The sequence below is a fragment of the Haemaphysalis longicornis genome, unplaced genomic scaffold, assembly GCF_048455015.1.
Source record: "Haemaphysalis longicornis isolate Haplotype H1 unplaced genomic scaffold, Haemaphysalis longicornis Haplotype H1 scaffold_7, whole genome shotgun sequence".
Lineage (NCBI taxonomy): Eukaryota > Metazoa > Arthropoda > Arachnida > Ixodida > Ixodidae > Haemaphysalis > Haemaphysalis longicornis.
Genome location: NW_027526422.1, coordinates 65806064 through 65825464, shown reverse-complemented (window position 1 = coordinate 65825464; position 19401 = coordinate 65806064). Strand labels below are relative to the sequence as shown.

The window sequence follows — 19401 nt, the reverse complement described above, 5'->3', positions numbered from 1 at the left end:
CTGATTTTATAGGTGCGGCCTATTTTTGCCGTGCGCTCTTAAAACATTCGTGTTCTCGCTGCGCCTAAACCGGCCGGAATAACCAATCAATGCCATCGAAGGTAAAAACTAGCTTAATTGCGCAATAAAGAGCACTACTTAACTCAAAACATGTGGTCCCCCGACGTGACAACGCGCAATGCGAGCGTTACGCGTATTGTGTGATGTTACAGAGGTGCCTCATTTCTGAGTCAGATCATTCGTCCGGCTTCCTTGTTCGCTATAATTGGTCTTTTAAAGTCAATGCACGATACCCTAGTGCAATTATGTGATAACGGACTCTTTTTATTTTCGTGCGTGTGAGAGAGCTTGAAGCTGAAAAGGTGAGGTCTTTGAATGTTGCTTCGCAAATGCTCCTTGTCGTGGCCGTAAGAGCTTCGCATCACCGGCTTTCTTTTTTTGTTTCACCACTTTCTCTGAAACGTATATTCATACATGGTTCCTAACTTACGCCATGCGGTTTATTTCTCAAGCTTGAATAGCTCTAACGAACACCAGGCGTGTACCTCGTGGTTGTGCCAATTTTTAGATGCGACTGCATCTCATTCACTCGCCTTGTCCCTCCATACGGCGTTGCTGTTTTCCGTCCACACCCCTCCCCCATTCTCCTCGCCGCGCGAGCTGCGCTCTCCGCCGCTCACCCCCTCTCTTCTGCGATAGCGAACACTCTCTCGCGAAGGGCATTGGATTGGATTCGATTGGCTTGTCTTGGCTTGGCTTGGTTGGATTGAATTGGATTTGGATTGGATTTCTATTGGATTGTATTAATGTGGATTGCGTTGGATTGTGTTGCGTCATAGCCCCGCCACGTTACGTCATAGCCGCGGCAGGCAGTTCACGGCACGTTTCACGCGATGGGAGAATCAACCTAACGGAAACAACAACGGAACCCCCTATGCGTCGCATCTACACAGGGGTTCCCGCTAGGGAAGGTGGGAGAAATTTTCTAGCTTCGTTTTTTTTCTCTTTTTTGAGTTAATCGCCGACCGCATCACCAGTGATAACCCTAGTTCTCGGGTTTGTAGGAAGAAGCATCAACAACAGTTTACTCCATGCGCAACAAACGTAGTTTACAGTATCCCGTTATTGTGTGACAGATAATATATCAGGAAAACGGAGGGACATGCTAACGACAGGTTAAAGAAACACAGTTACAATGTGGAAAAGTACAAAAGCGGTCATCTAGTAATACATTGTAGAGACTGTGCTGAGTGCGAGCCGATATTCGATAGTGCCGCAATATTGTAGGAAAATCAGCATAAACTGACAAGGGAAATTATTGAGGCTCATGAAATCGCAAAGATAGAAGGACAGTGTGTAAACGTCCCTTCTGTCGCGCTGTCAGCAGAAGAAATCATATATCTACACAGTGTGTATGCACATGGCGGTAGCGACGTCAAGGAGGATTTGTAATTTTGTTTTCACGTGTTCTTTGTTGCCTAGATTTCTGCTGTATTTGTATGCCAGATGTCACAGCACTAAACTTCAGTTGTAAGTCAACGCCTGTGTGCCTCGCTCTCCCTATCGTCTTTGTTTGTTTGTGTGCGCTGCGAAGTCAAGAATAGGGAACACCAACTAGCCCAAGCATCAACGTTAACCGAGTTAATCACGTGAGGGCGCTGGATTATATGTACCTTTGTGACTTTGTGGGTGCACGCATCGACAGAAAGCTGTCGTAATCCTTATTACATGTACGTCCGGCTTATCCGAGAATTCATCCATAGTAGGCTTGCTTAAAGACCGTCTTCTGTGAATTATTGGTCGTGTTATTCCTTCTGGTTAGCCGAGCTCCAAATCAAGAGGGAGCGCGAGGGAGGCGTGGAAGGATGCGGCCTCTTCCAAAGAAGTACGCGAATAACCCTGCCGGAATGTACGGACGAAACAGAGGGGACTTGGGATGTCCCTTTCACTGCGAGAGGGGACGACGAAGGGTTTGCTGACCTTATCTCTACCCTCCCCCCTTGTAGGCTTTTTTGCTCTCGCGTCCTCGCACTGGACCGCAGCTATTACGACAAGACAGAAAAGAAGAAAGGAGGAGAGGAGTTCACAAGCATAAAGAGCAGTTTAGGTGTTCAGCGGTAGTTATCTAACCAGAAGGTCAGGGATTAAACTCATACCCCTGCTACGGCGTTGTATTTACGAAGCTCATAAAGAAATGATCGTCACTCTCGTCTGTCCCTAATCGAGTAGGCAGTCAAAAAACAACCCACGATGTTTGTAGTGAAAAATGCGGCGGAAATGCGGCGTTATTGCATGTTGCAGACAGCCCTTTTTTGGAAATGGGGCGTGCAAAATCTAAAAGCTGCTATACATTTTATGTTCGTGTTTTTTTTTTGCATCGATTGCAGGCACAGCACGAGCGACCAATGACCCTGGATCCTCGGAAGACATGGCAGGCTTTTCTGCGCCACTCGGAGAGAACAGAAACCAGGAGGCCCAAGAAGAGAGTTAATCCGTCATTCCTCAGAATGGTGCGTCCGTAACCAGAGGCATTGAAATACTCATCCAGCTGAAGACAAATAACCTCGGCCACATTACCAATCCAACCTCTCATCTTTATCTGGCTTCCTCTGGCTAGTGTTGGCGGGTCTGCCAAGACTGACGTACGCCCGCTGGGTGTCCTAGCAATGTTTCGATCCCGCAGAGCCAGTACATCTGGGGAAAAAGGTCGAACATGAAAGAGGCAAGGCTTCTTCAAAGTTCGCTCACTTAGGTAAAGCACAAGTCACAGCTTAGTTGCCTTGATTTTATATAGTTTCCTGCCATTTTGTTTCCGAAATGGTAATATTCGTGGAAAGTTACCACGAAGGGGTCAAGACCTACTGTTTTGCCCTCCATTAGCCGTCATTGATATTTCTGCAACACGACGAAATTACTACCTGCGGGTTGCCTTGGTGCATGACTGGGCTGAAGGATTGTCGCTGGCACTCGAACTTCCTCCAAAATTCAGAGTGCCCTGAATATCTCGTCACTACACGGGTACGGTTGCTTCAGAAGAACAGCACGGCTTGTCGGCTGTTTGTACAGGGAGTGCATTTCGAAATGTAGTAGTAGTAAATTCCTTTATGCGGAAGGAAAGGCCGGTTGGCCGAAGATGTAGCGCAAACACAACACACAATAACGAGGGGGCACAGTACAGCCGCTAAATATGCATCTTCAGTGACCTCAATTTTTTACTCGTTTAACTACACGTTTTCTACTTTTAACTACCTGCAGCTACATTGCTCTTCGGTTGCTTCATCGTCGTACGGTCTTACGTCGACGCCATGTTCGTGAACCTTGGGTGTGCTTTTGGTTTGCCGTCATATAACCAACACGGCCACCTCCTTGCGAGTTTCCTCTTGAGAGCTCGGACTTCCAGGCAAGATGAAATAATTATCTGTTATATTAGCAAACAATAAAATAAAATAATAATTATTAAATAATTAAGTACTTAATTTTTAATTACTGGTGGCTGCAAACTTCCCCTAGCTTTCTTATAAAAAATATTACAAAATAGCTTCTACAGCCTTGCATTTAGGCCCCGTGACAAAGATTCGCTGTTTTCTCAAACGCTGTTTGGGTAGATCTGACTCATTGCAAAAAAAAAAAAAAAAAAAAAAAAACGACCGATCTGTCGGCGTGCACCAAACGATTTACACCACATACTTGTCCGTGGGTGCCGCGGCAAATTGCGCACAAGTCGCCAAACGTTCTTTGGAGGCTTGTGCTTTTGCTTTCACCTGTTCTTTCACAGAACAGCACACGGGTAAAATGCTTTTCGGTGTAAATACCGGTGGCGCAAGTGCTAACAGTGTGCGTGTGCATCCACGGTCTTCCCTTCGCAGCAAGGACCACAGGGCCCTCCGGGTCCCAGAGGTCCCAGGGGTCCCCCAGGCGCCAACATCACGCGGGAGGAAATGTTCAGGGAATTCAAGGGCCTGCTCCGAGGTACGAAGCCTATAACCGAACCCACGCTCTGAGAAATCTCCACCTCACAGTTCAATTTCCTGTTTTGAAGAGTTGTTCACTTACGCGACCTGTATAAACGTTTTCCTGTATGAAAGGATTGAAAGATGGACTCGTTTTCAAAGAGTACACGTTAACAATGCGAAGAGTACAGTTGTTTTACATCACAAATATTAGCTTACCTGTTGATAACTTTTAGTTTGTCTGAGCCAGGGGGCAGTGAAACACGTCTTTCTCCTATCTAAGCTGCGACATTCGTGTTTTGTGTACACTTGCAGCATTGCTTCTAACGAATTTGATTAGAAAGGAAGCTTAAGATACAGGTTGTTGGTTTTCGAAGCGCATTTCTTGGGCGCCGTTCTTAGCGCAGCGGCGTCGCCGCTGGCGAAATCGAGCGAAGGTGGGGAGCGCACTCTTCTACCACTATTCAGCTGCGGCGAGGCTTAGGCAAGTGTGTTGTAATTAGCGTCGTCCGTTCATCCAATATGTTCCGAACGGGCGCATGTGATCATTCATCATTCCAAGTGTACTGCAGTTATTATGAAGTCTGCACTTACCTAAGTCTGCACTTCCGGTTCTCCATATACAGCCCGTTGCATCGAATACTTTGAAGAATAATAGCAAACATTCATTTGTTCTCTTGCTCACAGAGGCAGCAGAAAGAAGGGCTCAACTGATGGCTGAGATGCAGGTAATATCTTCTGCCTCTTTATACGCTGTTTTTGCACTGCTTGAAATTAATTGCATTGCAAACTTTTAGGTTATCATCAGATATTCTGATAACCTAGAGTTCTAGGTTATCAGAACTAACGAATTTATTTAGTTTTTGGATAACCGATCAGCGTGGAGGTCACTCTAGTTCGGAAAGTTAACTATATGTGTTGCGAACACCTAATTCCGTGGGCTCTACAATCAAACTTAAAACCCGCAGTGCTTTCAGCTTTAGTGAAACATATTTTAGGGCGTCTTGAAGGGCCCGAGTATGCATTCCTGCTTTATGAGAAACGTCTTGCATATCTGTCATCGCACAAGGTACGATCTGAAGTTTTTTAGGTTTTATTGAATGGAAAAATGTGGCGGGGCGTCAACCGTCATACGACTCGGCTGACAGCCTTGACTATAACTAGCCGTCGAAATTCACACTGTTAACATAGTTTTGTTTCTACCTACGGACATCCAATGCACTTGAGATCAACCTATGTGTTATCAAGGGATAATATTTAGGCACAGATTGTGCGGTTTATAACTGTTAAAAATAAATATACCTTATTTTAAATATACTTTAACTATATTTCCAGCGATTTTAACTAAGTCAAGTGATTTTAACTAAGCACCCAGCTCGTCCGAAGTAAATTGTCATGAGGTTCGGTGAAAACGTCACAGTGCCCTTCCTTTTTTCGCTTTCGATTTTAACAAAAAATATGTTACGGGGCTCGCCATAATAACTGTGTCTGCCATTGCTGCAATACGTAGTTTTAAGTGTATTTTCAGGGACTGTATATAGAGGGGATTATAAAGGACTGATGGCTGCTATATGTATACGTGGGTTGAAAAACGCTGTCCTTTCACACTGCAAATGGGAAGACCAACTTCACTTTCTGATTTAATATGTCTGCCCACCTTCACCACCACAAGAAGGGCTAAGCTAGGCCTTAAAATCCTTTTATTTCCACTTCTTTATCTAACTATTGGACAAACAACACATATATGTAGCTCGCTAAAGCCCAACATCTTTCGTTATCCGATGCTCTCGAGTTCGAGCCAGGCTCACAGCCAACGCGCCGCATTCCGTACGTGCAGTGCTCGAACACGACCAACTGTTCTACGCCGCTGGCTTCGGCGCCGGGGTCAGAAGGCGGCCAGGCTGGCGATCTTCGGCTGCCGTGGTTGCCACCGCTGGTGGAGATCGATCGGACCAGCCTGCTGCCTCGCAGCCAGTCGGCCTTCTTCTGGGAGCTTTCGCAGGAGATGAGGGCCCGGAAGGCGAAGGAGCTGCGCATACACCCCTTCCACAGGGTATGTACGACCATGGCCTTTACCTCCCCCCCTCCCTTTCCTTCTTCTGCCGGTATAGCAGCGCCGTTTCATCAACGCCGCAGCGTGACGGATCTCTGGAGTGGCTGGCTGCTTGACTGCGTTCCGTAAGCGGCTGGGATTTAATAAGCGTATCAATTACGAGGAGTGATCGCCTGTCTATTTAATAAGGCTTCATTAGTGAGCCTCATTGAATTAGGTCGTTATTAGCCAATAAGTGCTCGAAGATAACCTCCTTCCTATGTGCTTATTATAGCAGGCGGGTTGTACGAGACGGTCGTGATCAAGTTAATTGGAATAATTAGGAGTTTAGTGGACAGCGGGTTAAGCAAACTGTGAGTCGATTCGAGCTGAAAGCAGTCTCTTTTCTTTACTGGGATCGACAAGGCGTTTGTCGTTTCAGAAAAAGAAATCAATATATATTTGCTGGTGTGATGTGTCTGCCTAGAGTCCATGGTAATCTGTTAGGCGCAAAATAATAGGAAAAGTACTCAAACAATGAAACAGTCTGTACACGCACACACACGCACGCGCGTGGAGATGCGCACAGGACTCACGCACACAGAAAACTGCAAAACAAGGTTTAATTTTGAAGGATGATATCAGTTTTCTTAACCTACAAAAGTACGCTTGGGTGTATGCATTGTATAGAAATTCCTTCAGCTGTGTACTACTGCGTAATCATTCCTACGCCGCTTCTCCTCAATTTGAGTTTTAATGCGTAAGCACTCTTTCTCAAGTACTCCAGAACACCAGTCGTATAGCGCGCTTTATCACCATAGAAATGCATATTGCCGCGAACCATACATTGGGTTTGCTTATTTGTGTTTTGCTTTTACCGCCCGGCTGCGCCGGTCTGCGTTATCTCTGCGCCAAGGGAAGCGCGTGTTCCATTCTTTCTTTCTGTGCCGCATGCGTTATCTGTTGTGATGGGGAGAGCGTTCCGATCTAACGTGAACGGCCCAGAATGATCTTCTTGGATCTACTATGTTCTCTATGCGAATCGACGTTTCGAGAACCACGCGCGCCGAAAGATAAAAGGCCTGCAGTGCGGACGCCGGGGCATTCGATTCGACGACACTCGCCTGTGCAAGTCACTTCGTTGACCGCTGCTTCGCCGCCTCTGTATTCTTTTGAGTTGTTAGGGGAGCACAAGTTCGCTCCAATAAACTTGTTTCTCCTTCAACACAACTGCATCGTCCTTGGCTTCGTGACAATATATTGCGAAGTTAAGACATTTAATAATTCTAATAGCTGAATTGTAGACCATTGGTAAAAAAACAAAAATCAAATGAAGCCACAATTCGATCATTACGGCCCAACTTCAAGTAAAAACGAGTAAACGTAAGTAAATCTGCTAAATCACAGCCACATATTACAAATGAAGAGAAGCGGTGCAAGAATGTTAATGCATCAGTGGACAATTCCCAAAATTTCTGTACAGTTTTTTAGAGCTTAATTCAACGTCGATCCTAACGTGGAATATAATGAATGCACCACATTCATCATGAGCTTACCCTCTTCCTCAAAAACTTAGAAACAACCTGCTGCCCACTAACGTGAGGTTTTGGAACAACAAGCGGGATTAACAGGCCACTTAAAAGCGGCGCGTCACACATACACAATAACGTGAGAAACAAACAAACAAACAAGAGGAAAGCGTTATTCCGCTCCTAACAAGACGCAGATGAGTAGATAGTATTCTTTATCTCTCCTTCACATTTCCCGGCATACCGTTCAAAATATTTTCTGGACGACGTGCACTGACCCTTCGCGCACTCGTCTATATGTGGAGGGGACCGACGCTGCACCAACATCGCAACGTTCCACTTTGTGCAGCCCTTCGCCGAAGGCAGCTTCGAACGGGGATCCGGCCTGAATGCTACCCGCGGCCTGTTCCGGTCTCCCATGAACGGCCTGTACCTGTTCTTCGCCACGGCCTTCGTGAGCCGGCCGACTTCGCCCAGGGCTCTACGCAAGCAGCTGGGGCCTGGCACGAACGAAGTGTCGCTCATCGTCTGCATGAACGCCCGCTGCCAGAAGAACCTGTGAGTAGAATCTTCACCAAGTCCTTATTTAAAGGAACTCTGCAACACTCCCGACAAACGCTTTCACTCTTTCCTTCGCGTCTGGAAGCACTGGGAAAGCTATAGTTATCGCCAGCACGGAGTGGAATTGCGGGATTTGCTCATCACAACAGATGCGCCTCCCGTTTCTGCTTTGGTTTTGGGGCTTTCTTTTTAAAGTGGCTATCGTATATGCTCTTTGCTGGAACTGAAGGAAGCCGGCCAATAGTCATTAAATCGATGTAATAACGTAATTTCAGCGGTCAAAGAACGCCAAGACCGGGAAAGAGAAGAAAATTTTTTGAGCAAGTTTCTAAGTTATCTGATGGGCATATAGTCGTAATTTTTCGCTGATGTACTCCGCGACCCCCTAATCTTAGCACTGGGCGCACTGGGTGTGTGGGTTGACTACGTTATGTAAGCATTAAAGATTTCAAAAAAAAAATTGAAAAAATTGTTGCAGGGTCCTTTCAAAACACGTCCAGTAACGTGGTTCTTGATTGGCCTGACTGTCGAAAAAACAAAAACAATGTTAGTCCATGCCGCTAAGAATAATTGCATGATAAGTTGCAGAAAGCAATGCTACACTGTTTCTCACCTTAGGTGATATAAACTGGTATCTGTCCCAATGCCACAACTACCATCAAATGGGGGAGGCAAATCATTTGCACAGCCGGCATAAAAGAAACATAAAAATTGAGTTGGGCTAAGTATGCCAAGTACGTGACGCTAAGTATGCGCATGGAGGGGACGATAGGCACTGGGGTGTTGTCAATCCAGACGGCGATGGGGGGCGCAGTGGGTGGGTGGGAACGGGTGGGATGTAGGATGAGAAGTTCTGATTTGTGCGGTGAACATGATAGACCGATTTTGCGGACGAGTTTACTCACAGAGCTAGCTGCAGCGTCTCTTCGATCTGAGCGTCACTGCCACTGGTCATCCAGAGGGGGATGTCATCGGCGTATACTGAAGTGCGTAGGTTGGGGATGGTTAGTAGGGCGGTGGCCACAGGGATCATAGCAAGGTTAAAGAGAAGGGGGGATATAACCGAACCCTGAGTGGTGCCAACTGGTGGCACCCCTCAGGCGCCCCTTACCTCAACAAGACATTTGAGGTAAGGGGCCCTAGGTGAAGGGTTGCTGTGCGGTTACTGAGAAAGGAGGCGACATAGTAGTAAGCGTGTGATCCCAGGTTGAGGTAATTAAGAGACCGTAGGATGGCTGTGTGAGAAACGTTATCGAATGCTCTGTGCAAGTCGAGGGCTAGGATAGCCGTACTATCACTCTTGGATGGTAAAAGAAGTAGGTCATTGTGTAGTTGAAGGTGGGTGTCCTGAGTGGAGAGGCCGGGGCGGAAGCCGGTGAGTTTGTGAGGGAGAAGGTCATGATGTTCTAGGTATAGTTTGTGAGGCGGCTTGTGATAGTGTTCAAGGAGTTTTCCTAGACACGAGGTGAGGGATATCAGTCGGAGGTGTTCGATGTTTACTGGTTTATTGAGCTTGGGTATGAGGGAGAGGCCGGCATGGCGCCAGGAAGTGGGCAGGGTGCCAGATCGCCAGTGGTGGTTGAACAGAATCAAGATGGTGTGGAGTGTGCATCCGTCTAGGTTACGTAGGAGATTATTAGTTATGTTATTCGCTCCGGGGGCTGTTTGGCGCCGAAGTTCTGTGATGGCATGTTCGATCTCTGCGATGGTGATGTCGGCGTCGAGGGTGGTGTTAGGCAAGCCCGCATATGTACCCGTAGGAGTAGAGGTGGTAGTGATGGGGATGTATTGGGTCCGGAGTTCGGAGAGCAGCTGGGCTGCGGTAACAAGGTATGTGTGTATGAGGGAATGAATGCGGGATGAAGTGTATTCTTTGGTAGTGGTGGGGTCTAGTAAATGTCTTAGTAGCGCCCACGTGCGTTACTTGGATAGCTCACCGCGCATATCGTCGCATATTTGGTACCAGTCAGCTCGGGTGAGCGCTGCTGCGTGTTCTTGAATTTGTGTTTGGAGGTGTGCAAGCTTGCGGCGCAAGACGCGTCTGTGTTTGCGGGCGCACCGCCTACGTTCAGTGCTACGATATGCCTCCAGGAGGTGCGTCATTCGGGTGTCGGCCAGGGCAGGGATTATTTCAGGGTCGACGGCGGTGTCATGGGAAGTCTCGACGCGGATTATTTTTGTGAGCCAGCCGTTTAAGTCCGATTCAGAAAAGGTTTCGGGGGGTGGCAGTTCGGCACATTCGGCGCGAAAGGCGTCCCAGTACGCAACGTGATGAGGGGTGATCGAAGATGATAGCCGGTGAAAAAGCTGAAGTGTCGTTTGGATGATGTAGTGGTCGCTTCCCAGGTTGTTGGGGGGGGGGGGGGGGGGGTCTGAGGTCCTCCACTTTTCAAATGATGGGTTAAGGATTGCAGGCAGGTCTCTGGCGTTTACTGACACTGCCACATTATGTGGTACAGGGTGCCGCGTTGTAGAAGGTATGAACAGTGGGATGTTTTTTTTTGGAAGGGTTAGGGGCAGGATAGATTGGGTGGTGCGAGTTACGTAGAGTGGGGAATTAGGCATCGGTTTCGGAACAGAGTATCGAAGTGTTGAAGAGATGGGAAGACGAAGTGGGCAGTGGTGGCAGGGGCTTGACAGCCGGGCAGTCATAAGTCAAACGTGATGGGGAGATGTGGAAGGATGTGTTGGATAGTAGTCGCAGCAAGATTCGCGATCCTTTGGGAGGGAGAGCTTGGTGTGGAGGGGAGTACGTTTGGTGAGTGTGCCGCCGGTGGAATAGGATGTCGGTGAGTCTGGAGAGGAGGGGAAGGAACGAAGTTTCAAAAATAGGAAACACTGCGCGAATGGAACCAATTCCATGTTGTCAACACCAGTGCTGCGAAGGCATGCACGAGCATTTTCGTCTTTAGCCTAAGGCATTATGACGTGCGAAACTAAAACTTTGTGATACCTAATTTGACAGAGCGATTTGGGTGGTGGGCACGTTATTATAGCCCACTCACTACTCCTGACGTCACAGAGCCGTCGCTTGTTTCTGTCGCCTCTTGTTCGACGACTGGATTCTCGCCTCGTAAATAGAGTTCGTCATTTGAGTCATTATGTATCCATTACTTTAACAAGTACTAGGGCGACGAAGGTAGATTTGAAACCAAAATGGTAGCGTAGCGCAGAATTGTTGGACGAACAGCACATATCGTGCCCTAAAACATCGGAAGCAGAGATTTAAGAAGGTGGTTAGTCCCAGTTATCACGGTTAATGCAGAAGTGAATTCTAGTTACGACTGCTGCTTAAAGAGAACCTGAAACACTCTTTTGAACTATTTTCGAAATCTTAAATGCTTGCAGAAAGTAGTCAACAAACACAACCAGTACTTAGAATAGGGGGCAACAAAGTACCTCAGCCAGAAATTCTTGCTCTATGCCCATAAGATAACTTAGAAACTAGCTCAATAGATTTTTCTCTCTTTCCTGGTCTTGGCGTCATTCGACCGCTCGAATTACGTCATTAAAGCAGTATGTCCGCTATTGACCGACTTTCTTTCGGTTGCAGCAATAAACGCATGCGATATCCACTTTTAAAAGACATCGCCGCGAAATCTAAGCAGAAAGGAAAGGCGGGTCTGATGCTACGAGGAAACCACGCAGTGCCGCTCAATGATGGCGATAACTATAGCATTCGTAGTGCTTCTAAACGTGAAAGAAAGAGTGAAAGCATTTATCGGAAGTGCTGCAGAGTCTCTTTGATTGTCGAACAGCAGAAATTTTGTTACCGCAGGAGCCACGGTTCTTTACCCGTACGATCACGCCCGCATGTATTTCTCTCCCTTGTTCAGGTCTCTCCGCACTACGAGCGAGTTCGGTGACGGCGAGCACACCATGTCGCTGTCTGTCAGTGGTCCCCTCATGCTCAGGGTAAGTACCGGAAATGGAAAGGTTACAACGTAGTTATGGGCTACACATAACGATTTAGGCCCTTCGGAACTTGCTTAATAAAACGAAGTTCTGCGGTTAATATTCTAATCGGCTGTAGCCAGCACAAGGGTATGATAGAATGCTATCACAGTCACTAAATGTTATATAAATATTAAATAGTAAATAGTAAATAAACCACAAATAAATAGTTAATAATAAATAAAAAACACTAAATAGCACGTAATAAATACTAAATAGTAAATAGCAAATAAACAAAATCAGTAAAATTTTGACTGCTATTGTTCTGACACTAATTTCGTCTTTCCTGACTGCACAAATACGCAGGCGGGGCAAGTGGTGTCGCTGTGGTTCCACAACCGGACACCCTACCCGATCACAATCCACGAAGGGTCGCAGTTCAGCGGCTTTCTCGTCGGCCTCTGAGAAGAACGAATGGACTGCGCAAACGTCCTTGTGGCGTTTTTGTGTCTCTTGTCGAATTGTGCAGGGCATATGAGACCCACGTCGACGTATACCAAGCATGTCCTTTCTTTGGTTTGTTGCTGTCCGGTGCTATGCGTCTTGCAAGCGCAATCGGACAGTGGCATCGCGCATGAGTTACGATTAACAAACGCCATATCAGTGAGAGAAATGGCGCTGCATTAGACACCTTCCACGCATATTGTCATAATTAATGTGTTTCCGCTCTATAAGTTGATGTTGTGAAATTTTTCTCGTAACCCGTTGATGCTCAGTGTTGCTCAGGAGCAACAACTCAATATTTTTTCTCTTGCACTGTGGGGTTTTTCTTTCGACATTTAACACCGTCTGTTGACAGACTAAGGTTCCCTGGCATTCAAAAAGTTAAAAAAGAGAGGGCAGCACCTAGTTCCGTGTGCTAAAAAAAGTCTTGTTCATGCGTGTGAACTCGCATTCAGCCCGGGGGCTGAATGGCCTAGTGACAGGTAAGTGAAATTGTGCAATTTCGCTGTTATTACGAGTCATAGCAATGCAAACTTTACGTTGTTATCTTCACTTGAACCATAAATCATGCTGATCAAGGTAGCTTTCTTGTTCAATTGATATATGCCCAGCCAGTGCCCAGTGTTTCCTACTGCCAAGGGGGTCATTGTGTCCGTGCTAGTGAACCAAATTTTTTTCTGGCATGATATTTGTGATGTCGGAAGTTTTAAGATCATGAAAATATTTTCACAATCTTAAACAAAAAATTAAAGTTTTTTGGCATCAAAGGCTTAAGAGTGCAAAGCCTATTTTTTATTGCCCTCTGATGATGGCGTGCGGAATTTTTTGATGCATCTATGAAGAGTTGGAAGACGTTGATTTAAAGCTTACTGTTATGGTTCGTTCAGTACCCAGTGTTGTGAACACGTCTTTCACATTACCGGAAATTGAGTGTGGTTTGAGTGCATGCCAGTTAGCCTACTGTTAACCTAGGTACCTCCCAGAGACCCACCTACCCGCTTATGTGCAGGTGCCCGTGTCGCGGATGTAATGTTTATTATAAGCTTGTAAATACATTACGCCATCATTGTAAAACAAGAAATTGTGCGTAACCTCATCAGTTGATTCCGTTAGATGTTGTCGTAAACGACTCTACATATTCTGTGAATGTGCTTCAATGAAGTTTTAGTTATCGTTTTTTGTATTATTTTTATGTCACCTTCAACCTACCTTATATTACCATTTTCGGTTCTACAAGTCGTTCGCATTTCGAAAAGTCTGTGCGCTTGAGTGTCGATGAAGGCATATTAACAAAAATGGTTTCCACAGACAATTCTGGAACATTTATACCGTGTATAGCAAGTTTTTGTATAAGCGATTACTGGCGCAAAAAAAAAAAAAAAAAAACGCCTGCGCGTAACTCTTTTATAAAAGTGAAATAACAGTACTTGCTCGTGATTATCTGGCGATTGTGTTGTTTCGAAATGTTATTTATCGTTTTTATGCTATTTTCTTTGTGTATTCAAGCAATGCCCTTTTTATATTATCTCCAGTTCTATGTCTATATATACCCTAAGCCACCAGATTCGGCTACGCATTTATGTGTACATATTCTGTTCTAGTTGAATGAGTAATCGCGCCCGTTTCTTGCTTCGGAAAGCAGGACTACAATCCCGAGTGCCTTGTTAATAAAATGAAACATCCCAGAGTACGGATACAGTGGCTTTTGAGCCCGTGTTTTCGAGAATTTTATTTTTACACCCGGAGGAACCAGGCGGCGCGAAATGCCATGAGCGGGAGAAAGATGGTTTCTTTGGACGTGCCGGCTTGAGAATGTTTCACGCGCACGCTAAAGCGCCGCGCAACACTGCAACTGTTGTAGACCTCTCAGTTTTGAAGTTATGGGTGTGTTGTACGAGACGCTGTTGCAGTAGGCATGTGCGAAACGCCACCGCGATGCTGATTTCATAACGTTTCCCAACTATATCTGCGAATAAACCTTTTGTACAAGAATCATGACATTTAGCGGTTTTTGAGAAGCTGAGTGAGTGATTAATTTGGCCTATTGACGCGCCAAGCTTAAGCATCCGCCCCCCCCCCCACACACACACACACGCACGCACACAGGTGGACGCGCGCGCACACACGTGCCCCCACACAACATGCACCAGATGCGCGCACACGCAACACGCGTCAACGAACGCGCTACGGAGAAGTGGAAGTGACTCGGCAGAAACAGTGACAACAAAAATGTCCTGCCAGATCTTTTCCGCATCCGCCTATCCAAGGGTGTTTTTTTCCAGCTTGCCGTTAATGCCGTGTACAGTAACCAAGATGGCGTTCTTCTAGCCGTTGTTAAGTTGCTCAACTCTACCCCGACCCGAACGACATAGATTGTACGCACACACAAACGGTCACAAATATGTGGTCGGCGGTCGCAAGTCCCGCAAAGTAGTCACAGAAAACAAGAGCATTAGCAGAGGACGAGGTGAGGACAGGACAAAGTAGCTCTGAGGCGTCACAAGGGTAGTGTAGGCGGTTGTGACTGGCGGGGTCACGATTCCTCTATCATTTTTTCAGCGTCTAGATTATTGTATTGAAGCTCATGCTAAATTATGCGGGGCTTCCATTCTTATGAGACAATCTTTCGGATGAATTTAACTGGTATTTTGTTTTCACGGTACTTTTATAAGCCGTCCCTGACGTTTCGGTCTTTTTTATCGTTCTATTCGGTCTGTTCATTTTTCAGGACGAAACTTACAATGTAATTGAAACCTAAATTAGAGGGTAGGACCGAAGCCCTATTAAGCCAGAGTTACGTTGTAAAAAAAAAAAACTAGAAACTGTTGTAGGTGAACAACGGAAGGACTCCAATATGCATAGATAATTCAGCTTCCTTATGCCAAACACAAACCGAAGTAAATGACCGTTACATAGTTGGTATAACGTTCAGAATTGGGCACCGACGCATAAAAGCTTAGAATATAAGAATAACTGCAACAAGTCCACAATCTTGTATGATGGCGGCAGCACTCGTTTCACAGGTCTTCTACAGGTTCAAGCCCTTTTTGCAAACACCATTTCAAGCCTCGTCTGTTTACTTAATGGCCCCCAATTGGTAGCAGCAACCATGACAAAGTATTACAGATAACCACGCGCATGCGTATTGATAGTACGCTCTGCAGTTGCATATGTTTAACAACAGTATAAGAGTCTTTCGGATACATTTCCTGCAAAGCGAATGTCAGACATGAAGGCACAACCCTCGGCATACGCGCAAAGTACTTCAACATCGCTGCAGTGTCAACATTCGCGTCAAGCTTTCCTGAGTTTGTGTTCAAGGTGGCGTTACAGTGTTGTGTAATAATGTGCGGAGAAGTATGTTGGACCCTTGTTAAGTATCCCCGGTATATTTCTGGAAAAACAAGCGCTACAAAATGGTGGTGGCGGTGAGCACACTCAGAAAGTGGCCGCGTCAGTCAAGTATAAGTCCGGAAACGCAAGTTTATTTGTCTTTATGCGCACAACCTATTCACCTAGAGGCAAAGGAACGTTCCCTGAACTCAAGCATTTGCAGTTAGACGTTAAGGTTACAATGTGTTGCAACGTGCAGGTCAGGGGTTTACACTATAGTTCATTCACCCTTATCGGAACAGTTAAATTTCATTAATTTTTGCGATTCCATGCCATTACCATAAACGAAGAGGCCGCTAAAGCGAACCTTCAAAGGTTCAGTCACTGAAAATGCTCCTCTCCTTTAAGTCGATGGTGCTTGTGGTGGGCATTGGGTATAATTGTGAATATGCGACCGAACTGAGATACAATGACCTCGCTCTGGCCCTGGAGAGGCGGAATGAGCCTCAGGAGCTTTCTTCAACGTCCAGGTACTCAGGGCATTGCAAGGCCCGTCGAAACGGCGAAATCGTGAAGCCGGCGACCAATGGCTTTGAGCCCATCGACGATCAACGGCCCTGCCGCGATTAGCGATACGCCCAGCCACATGCTGACGTGTCCGGACAGATAGAGGAGAAAGTCGGCCATCTGTGCAAGAAGAAGAATAGAGAAGAAAGGGGAAAACAAACAGACGAAGACGAGTGTTTGTAAGAGAAACACTGAATTAATTTATCCAGAAATTTATATCGCTGCTTGCTACACTTCTGCAAAGCAATGCCTGTACGAGCCCGGCGGGCTTGGCCCGAATCCATGATTTTAAAGAAGTGCAGATTGGTGATTGCAGTACAAATTGTATCGTTTGCCTATGAGGTCTCAGTACTTAATATGGAATATTTAGTTTGCACATGCGATTTCGTATAGGTAATGGAATAAACGTCTCTGCCGTTTTGTCTCATCCCGTTCTGCCTAAGGTGAATAGCAAATTCATCAACACTTATTCGAGCTAGCTCGTTTCTGGAGTGTTCTTTGCTACCTCCCATTGCCGGGGACTCCGTAGAAACACTATGGGCCATGTGCTTAGTCCCTCCTCCACTCCATTTGCGCCCTCCACTCAGCTGAGGGTCCATATTGTCCCAGCGCCTTACTATAGCACTATGTCGTCACAGCACCATCAATCAGCAATGCGTGCGACGAACACGACCGGAAAACGAGGCGACTGCGAAAAAAAAAGATTGCTACCAATTTAAACATGCGGTAAAGCGCAGTTGACTCCGAAACAATGCAACCAAGTGCAATACAATAAAACAATTCCTTCTTTTAATACCCCTCTAGTGGCAGCAACAAGCTCTAGTAAGGGTGGCGGAATATTAGATTAGGGTACTTTTATTAGCAGAAAAGCTCTCCCAGGATTTTATATCCACGCGGACGAACACGATATAGTAAGTGAAGCCCATTCATTAAAACCTCAACTTCAGAGTATAATTTCAACATGCAGGAATATTAAGCAAGATGCGTGCGATATAGATACGAAAAGCAAAAACGAGGGTTAACATTGAGCTACTCGTTTGCCGTGCTAACGGGTGTGGCACCGGGATGAACCCAATTACACAATTACACAAATTACACAATAATAAAAAAGCACATTCACAGTGGCATGCAGCTTCTTGTGCGCGAGATTGCCCTACGGCATCAGAGGGTTCTCAAAGGTACAACTGCACCCGTTTCACGCAAAAAATCTAAGAAGTGACCGGTGCTGGGGTCCCCATACCCAACACTTAAGATCTGGGGGTCTCCCACGATGGCACCCTGTGCCTCGGAGGTGATGTGTTCGGGCGTTTTTAAGACCTGGGAAAGTCCACAGCAGGTGTTAAACGTCAGCTTCTGACGCAGGAAGCCCACAGAAGGGGGCGTGGAGCTGATTATGCTATGCATACCTACCGTCATTCTGGGAAGGTTGCTCACAATCTTGCGCTTTGTGGAGCCAAGAACGACGGTGAGATCAGCTTCAAGGTTACTGCGAAAAAAAGAAGAAAGAGAAAACGAACGAAGGAACATTTGTGTCGAAAGGGCGATTTGACCTCGTACTCTCTACCATAGAACTGGCGCTTTGCTGCCAGAAAGACTGACTAAAATGTAAGTAGAGCAACTTAAAACAAGGCATCGCAAAGGTTAGCTTTGATGCGCAAATAGACTCACTCGTATCTGGCGTACTCCGTGATGTATCCTGTTTGAAACATAAGACCCCGGTAGCGAGTGTCCCTGAAAAGTGTTCCGGGTAGGTCAACTATCAAAGCCGTGTGAAAAGGATGATAAATTCAAAGATAGGTCTAAACACAAAAGCTGTACAGAAAACACCCTCACGCAGTCCCTCGCCGATTATAAAGGGCTAACATAACTACCGAAAATAAAGTTTAAAGGCATGGAGCAGTAGTCATAGTCGTTCGTTCGGGCGTTACACGTACTCGACCGATCTTTCATTAGCGAACATTCCATAGTCCGGTCTAGATCAGTATTCTGCTGAATGAAGAAAAGCTGCGGGTGGTCTTACTTGCAACCACGGGTGCAGACATTCTGGCAGGAAAGAAACCATTTCTGGTGGATGAGTTCGTCGATACAACGCACTGCAGGAAATAACGGGCAAACAAAAATGTTTACTTAATAATGTATTTCGGGGGTAATTATGGCTGTTATGAGTAGGATTTTCCTTTGTATTTATGGCGTACTGTATACAGCAATGAACTTAACTATGTTCTCTTGAATAGAATTAAGAAGTACTTATAAATGCATGCAGCTGAATTATTCAACTTATCGGCCATACACTTGACCTTCCTGACGTGGCATACTATCCCAAAGGTGGGATTCGTTTCAGCCTGCCACTATCACAGAAGGTTCACCGCACCGGTTCGCGTAGCTCTTGAGGAGATCAGCTGAGTCAGTTTAGCTGTTCGGGTTCCAGCAAGGGTTCGAAGCGTGCAGTCGGCCGGACAATTTTCCCCTACAATTCGCCGTGCTCGAAAGGTACGGTGTCAATGGGAGCAAGCGATACATCCTGGGTAGTAGAATTAGAATAATCGTACTAGAAAGCCTCCAGGGCACCTAAGCACTCCTTATTACATAGCCAATACGAAACCATTAGTGTTGAATTTTCGTACGTATATGCCGGTATTGCGTGCGCTACCGTGTTGTATATGTGATGACGCCGTGGCGTGTTTGATTCGCCTGACACGTGGTACTGCTTCAGCGCCCAGTGTACATGGGTGACGGCGTCTCACAGCTGGTGTTGATGCAGGCGGTCCATCGCCACAACCACCACGCCGATGAAATGTGAAGAACCAGTGCCGTGTGGAAGGTGGCGCGCTCATTTCATATTACAGTAATGAGGTGGTGCGTACAGTGGCGCCACTTTCTTCATAACGGCATGGACCGCACCTTTCCAGCGGTGGGACGGTGCCTTCTCCTGCTTTCTTTTCGTCCTGCGTCCTTTTCTTCCTATCATCGTTTGTATAACTTGGAGGCGCTTGGACAATCGTCTTTGTCATCTCTGTTAGCAGATACGTGC

The 19401-nt window shown here is 46.2% G+C and overlaps 2 protein-coding genes across 2 annotated transcripts in view; one reads left to right on the top strand and one right to left on the bottom strand.

Moving 5' to 3' along the window:
• Positions 1-14465, top strand: part of LOC144145841 (erythroferrone-like) — a 54098-nt gene extending 39633 nt beyond the window's left edge. The window contains exons 2-8 of the mRNA XM_077677631.1: positions 2388-2510; positions 3867-3969; positions 4638-4678; positions 5788-6003; positions 7861-8069; positions 11909-11987; positions 12333-14465. Of these exons, the coding sequence (XP_077533757.1) occupies positions 2388-2510; positions 3867-3969; positions 4638-4678; positions 5788-6003; positions 7861-8069; positions 11909-11987; positions 12333-12431 (870 nt within the window). The 3' untranslated portion in view covers positions 12432-14465. The remainder of the gene's footprint in view (positions 1-2387; positions 2511-3866; positions 3970-4637; positions 4679-5787; positions 6004-7860; positions 8070-11908; positions 11988-12332) is intronic.
• A 1476-nt stretch (positions 14466-15941) lies between these two features.
• The window catches only part of LOC144144415 (uncharacterized), a 47019-nt gene continuing 43559 nt past the window's right edge, over positions 15942-19401 (bottom strand). Inside the window, exons 21-24 of the mRNA XM_077675846.1 lie at positions 18391-18463; positions 18039-18101; positions 17781-17856; positions 15942-16490 (exon numbers count right to left, since the gene is read on the bottom strand). Coding sequence (XP_077531972.1) covers positions 16338-16490; positions 17781-17856; positions 18039-18101; positions 18391-18463 — 365 coding nt within the window. The 3' untranslated portion in view covers positions 15942-16337. The remainder of the gene's footprint in view (positions 16491-17780; positions 17857-18038; positions 18102-18390; positions 18464-19401) is intronic.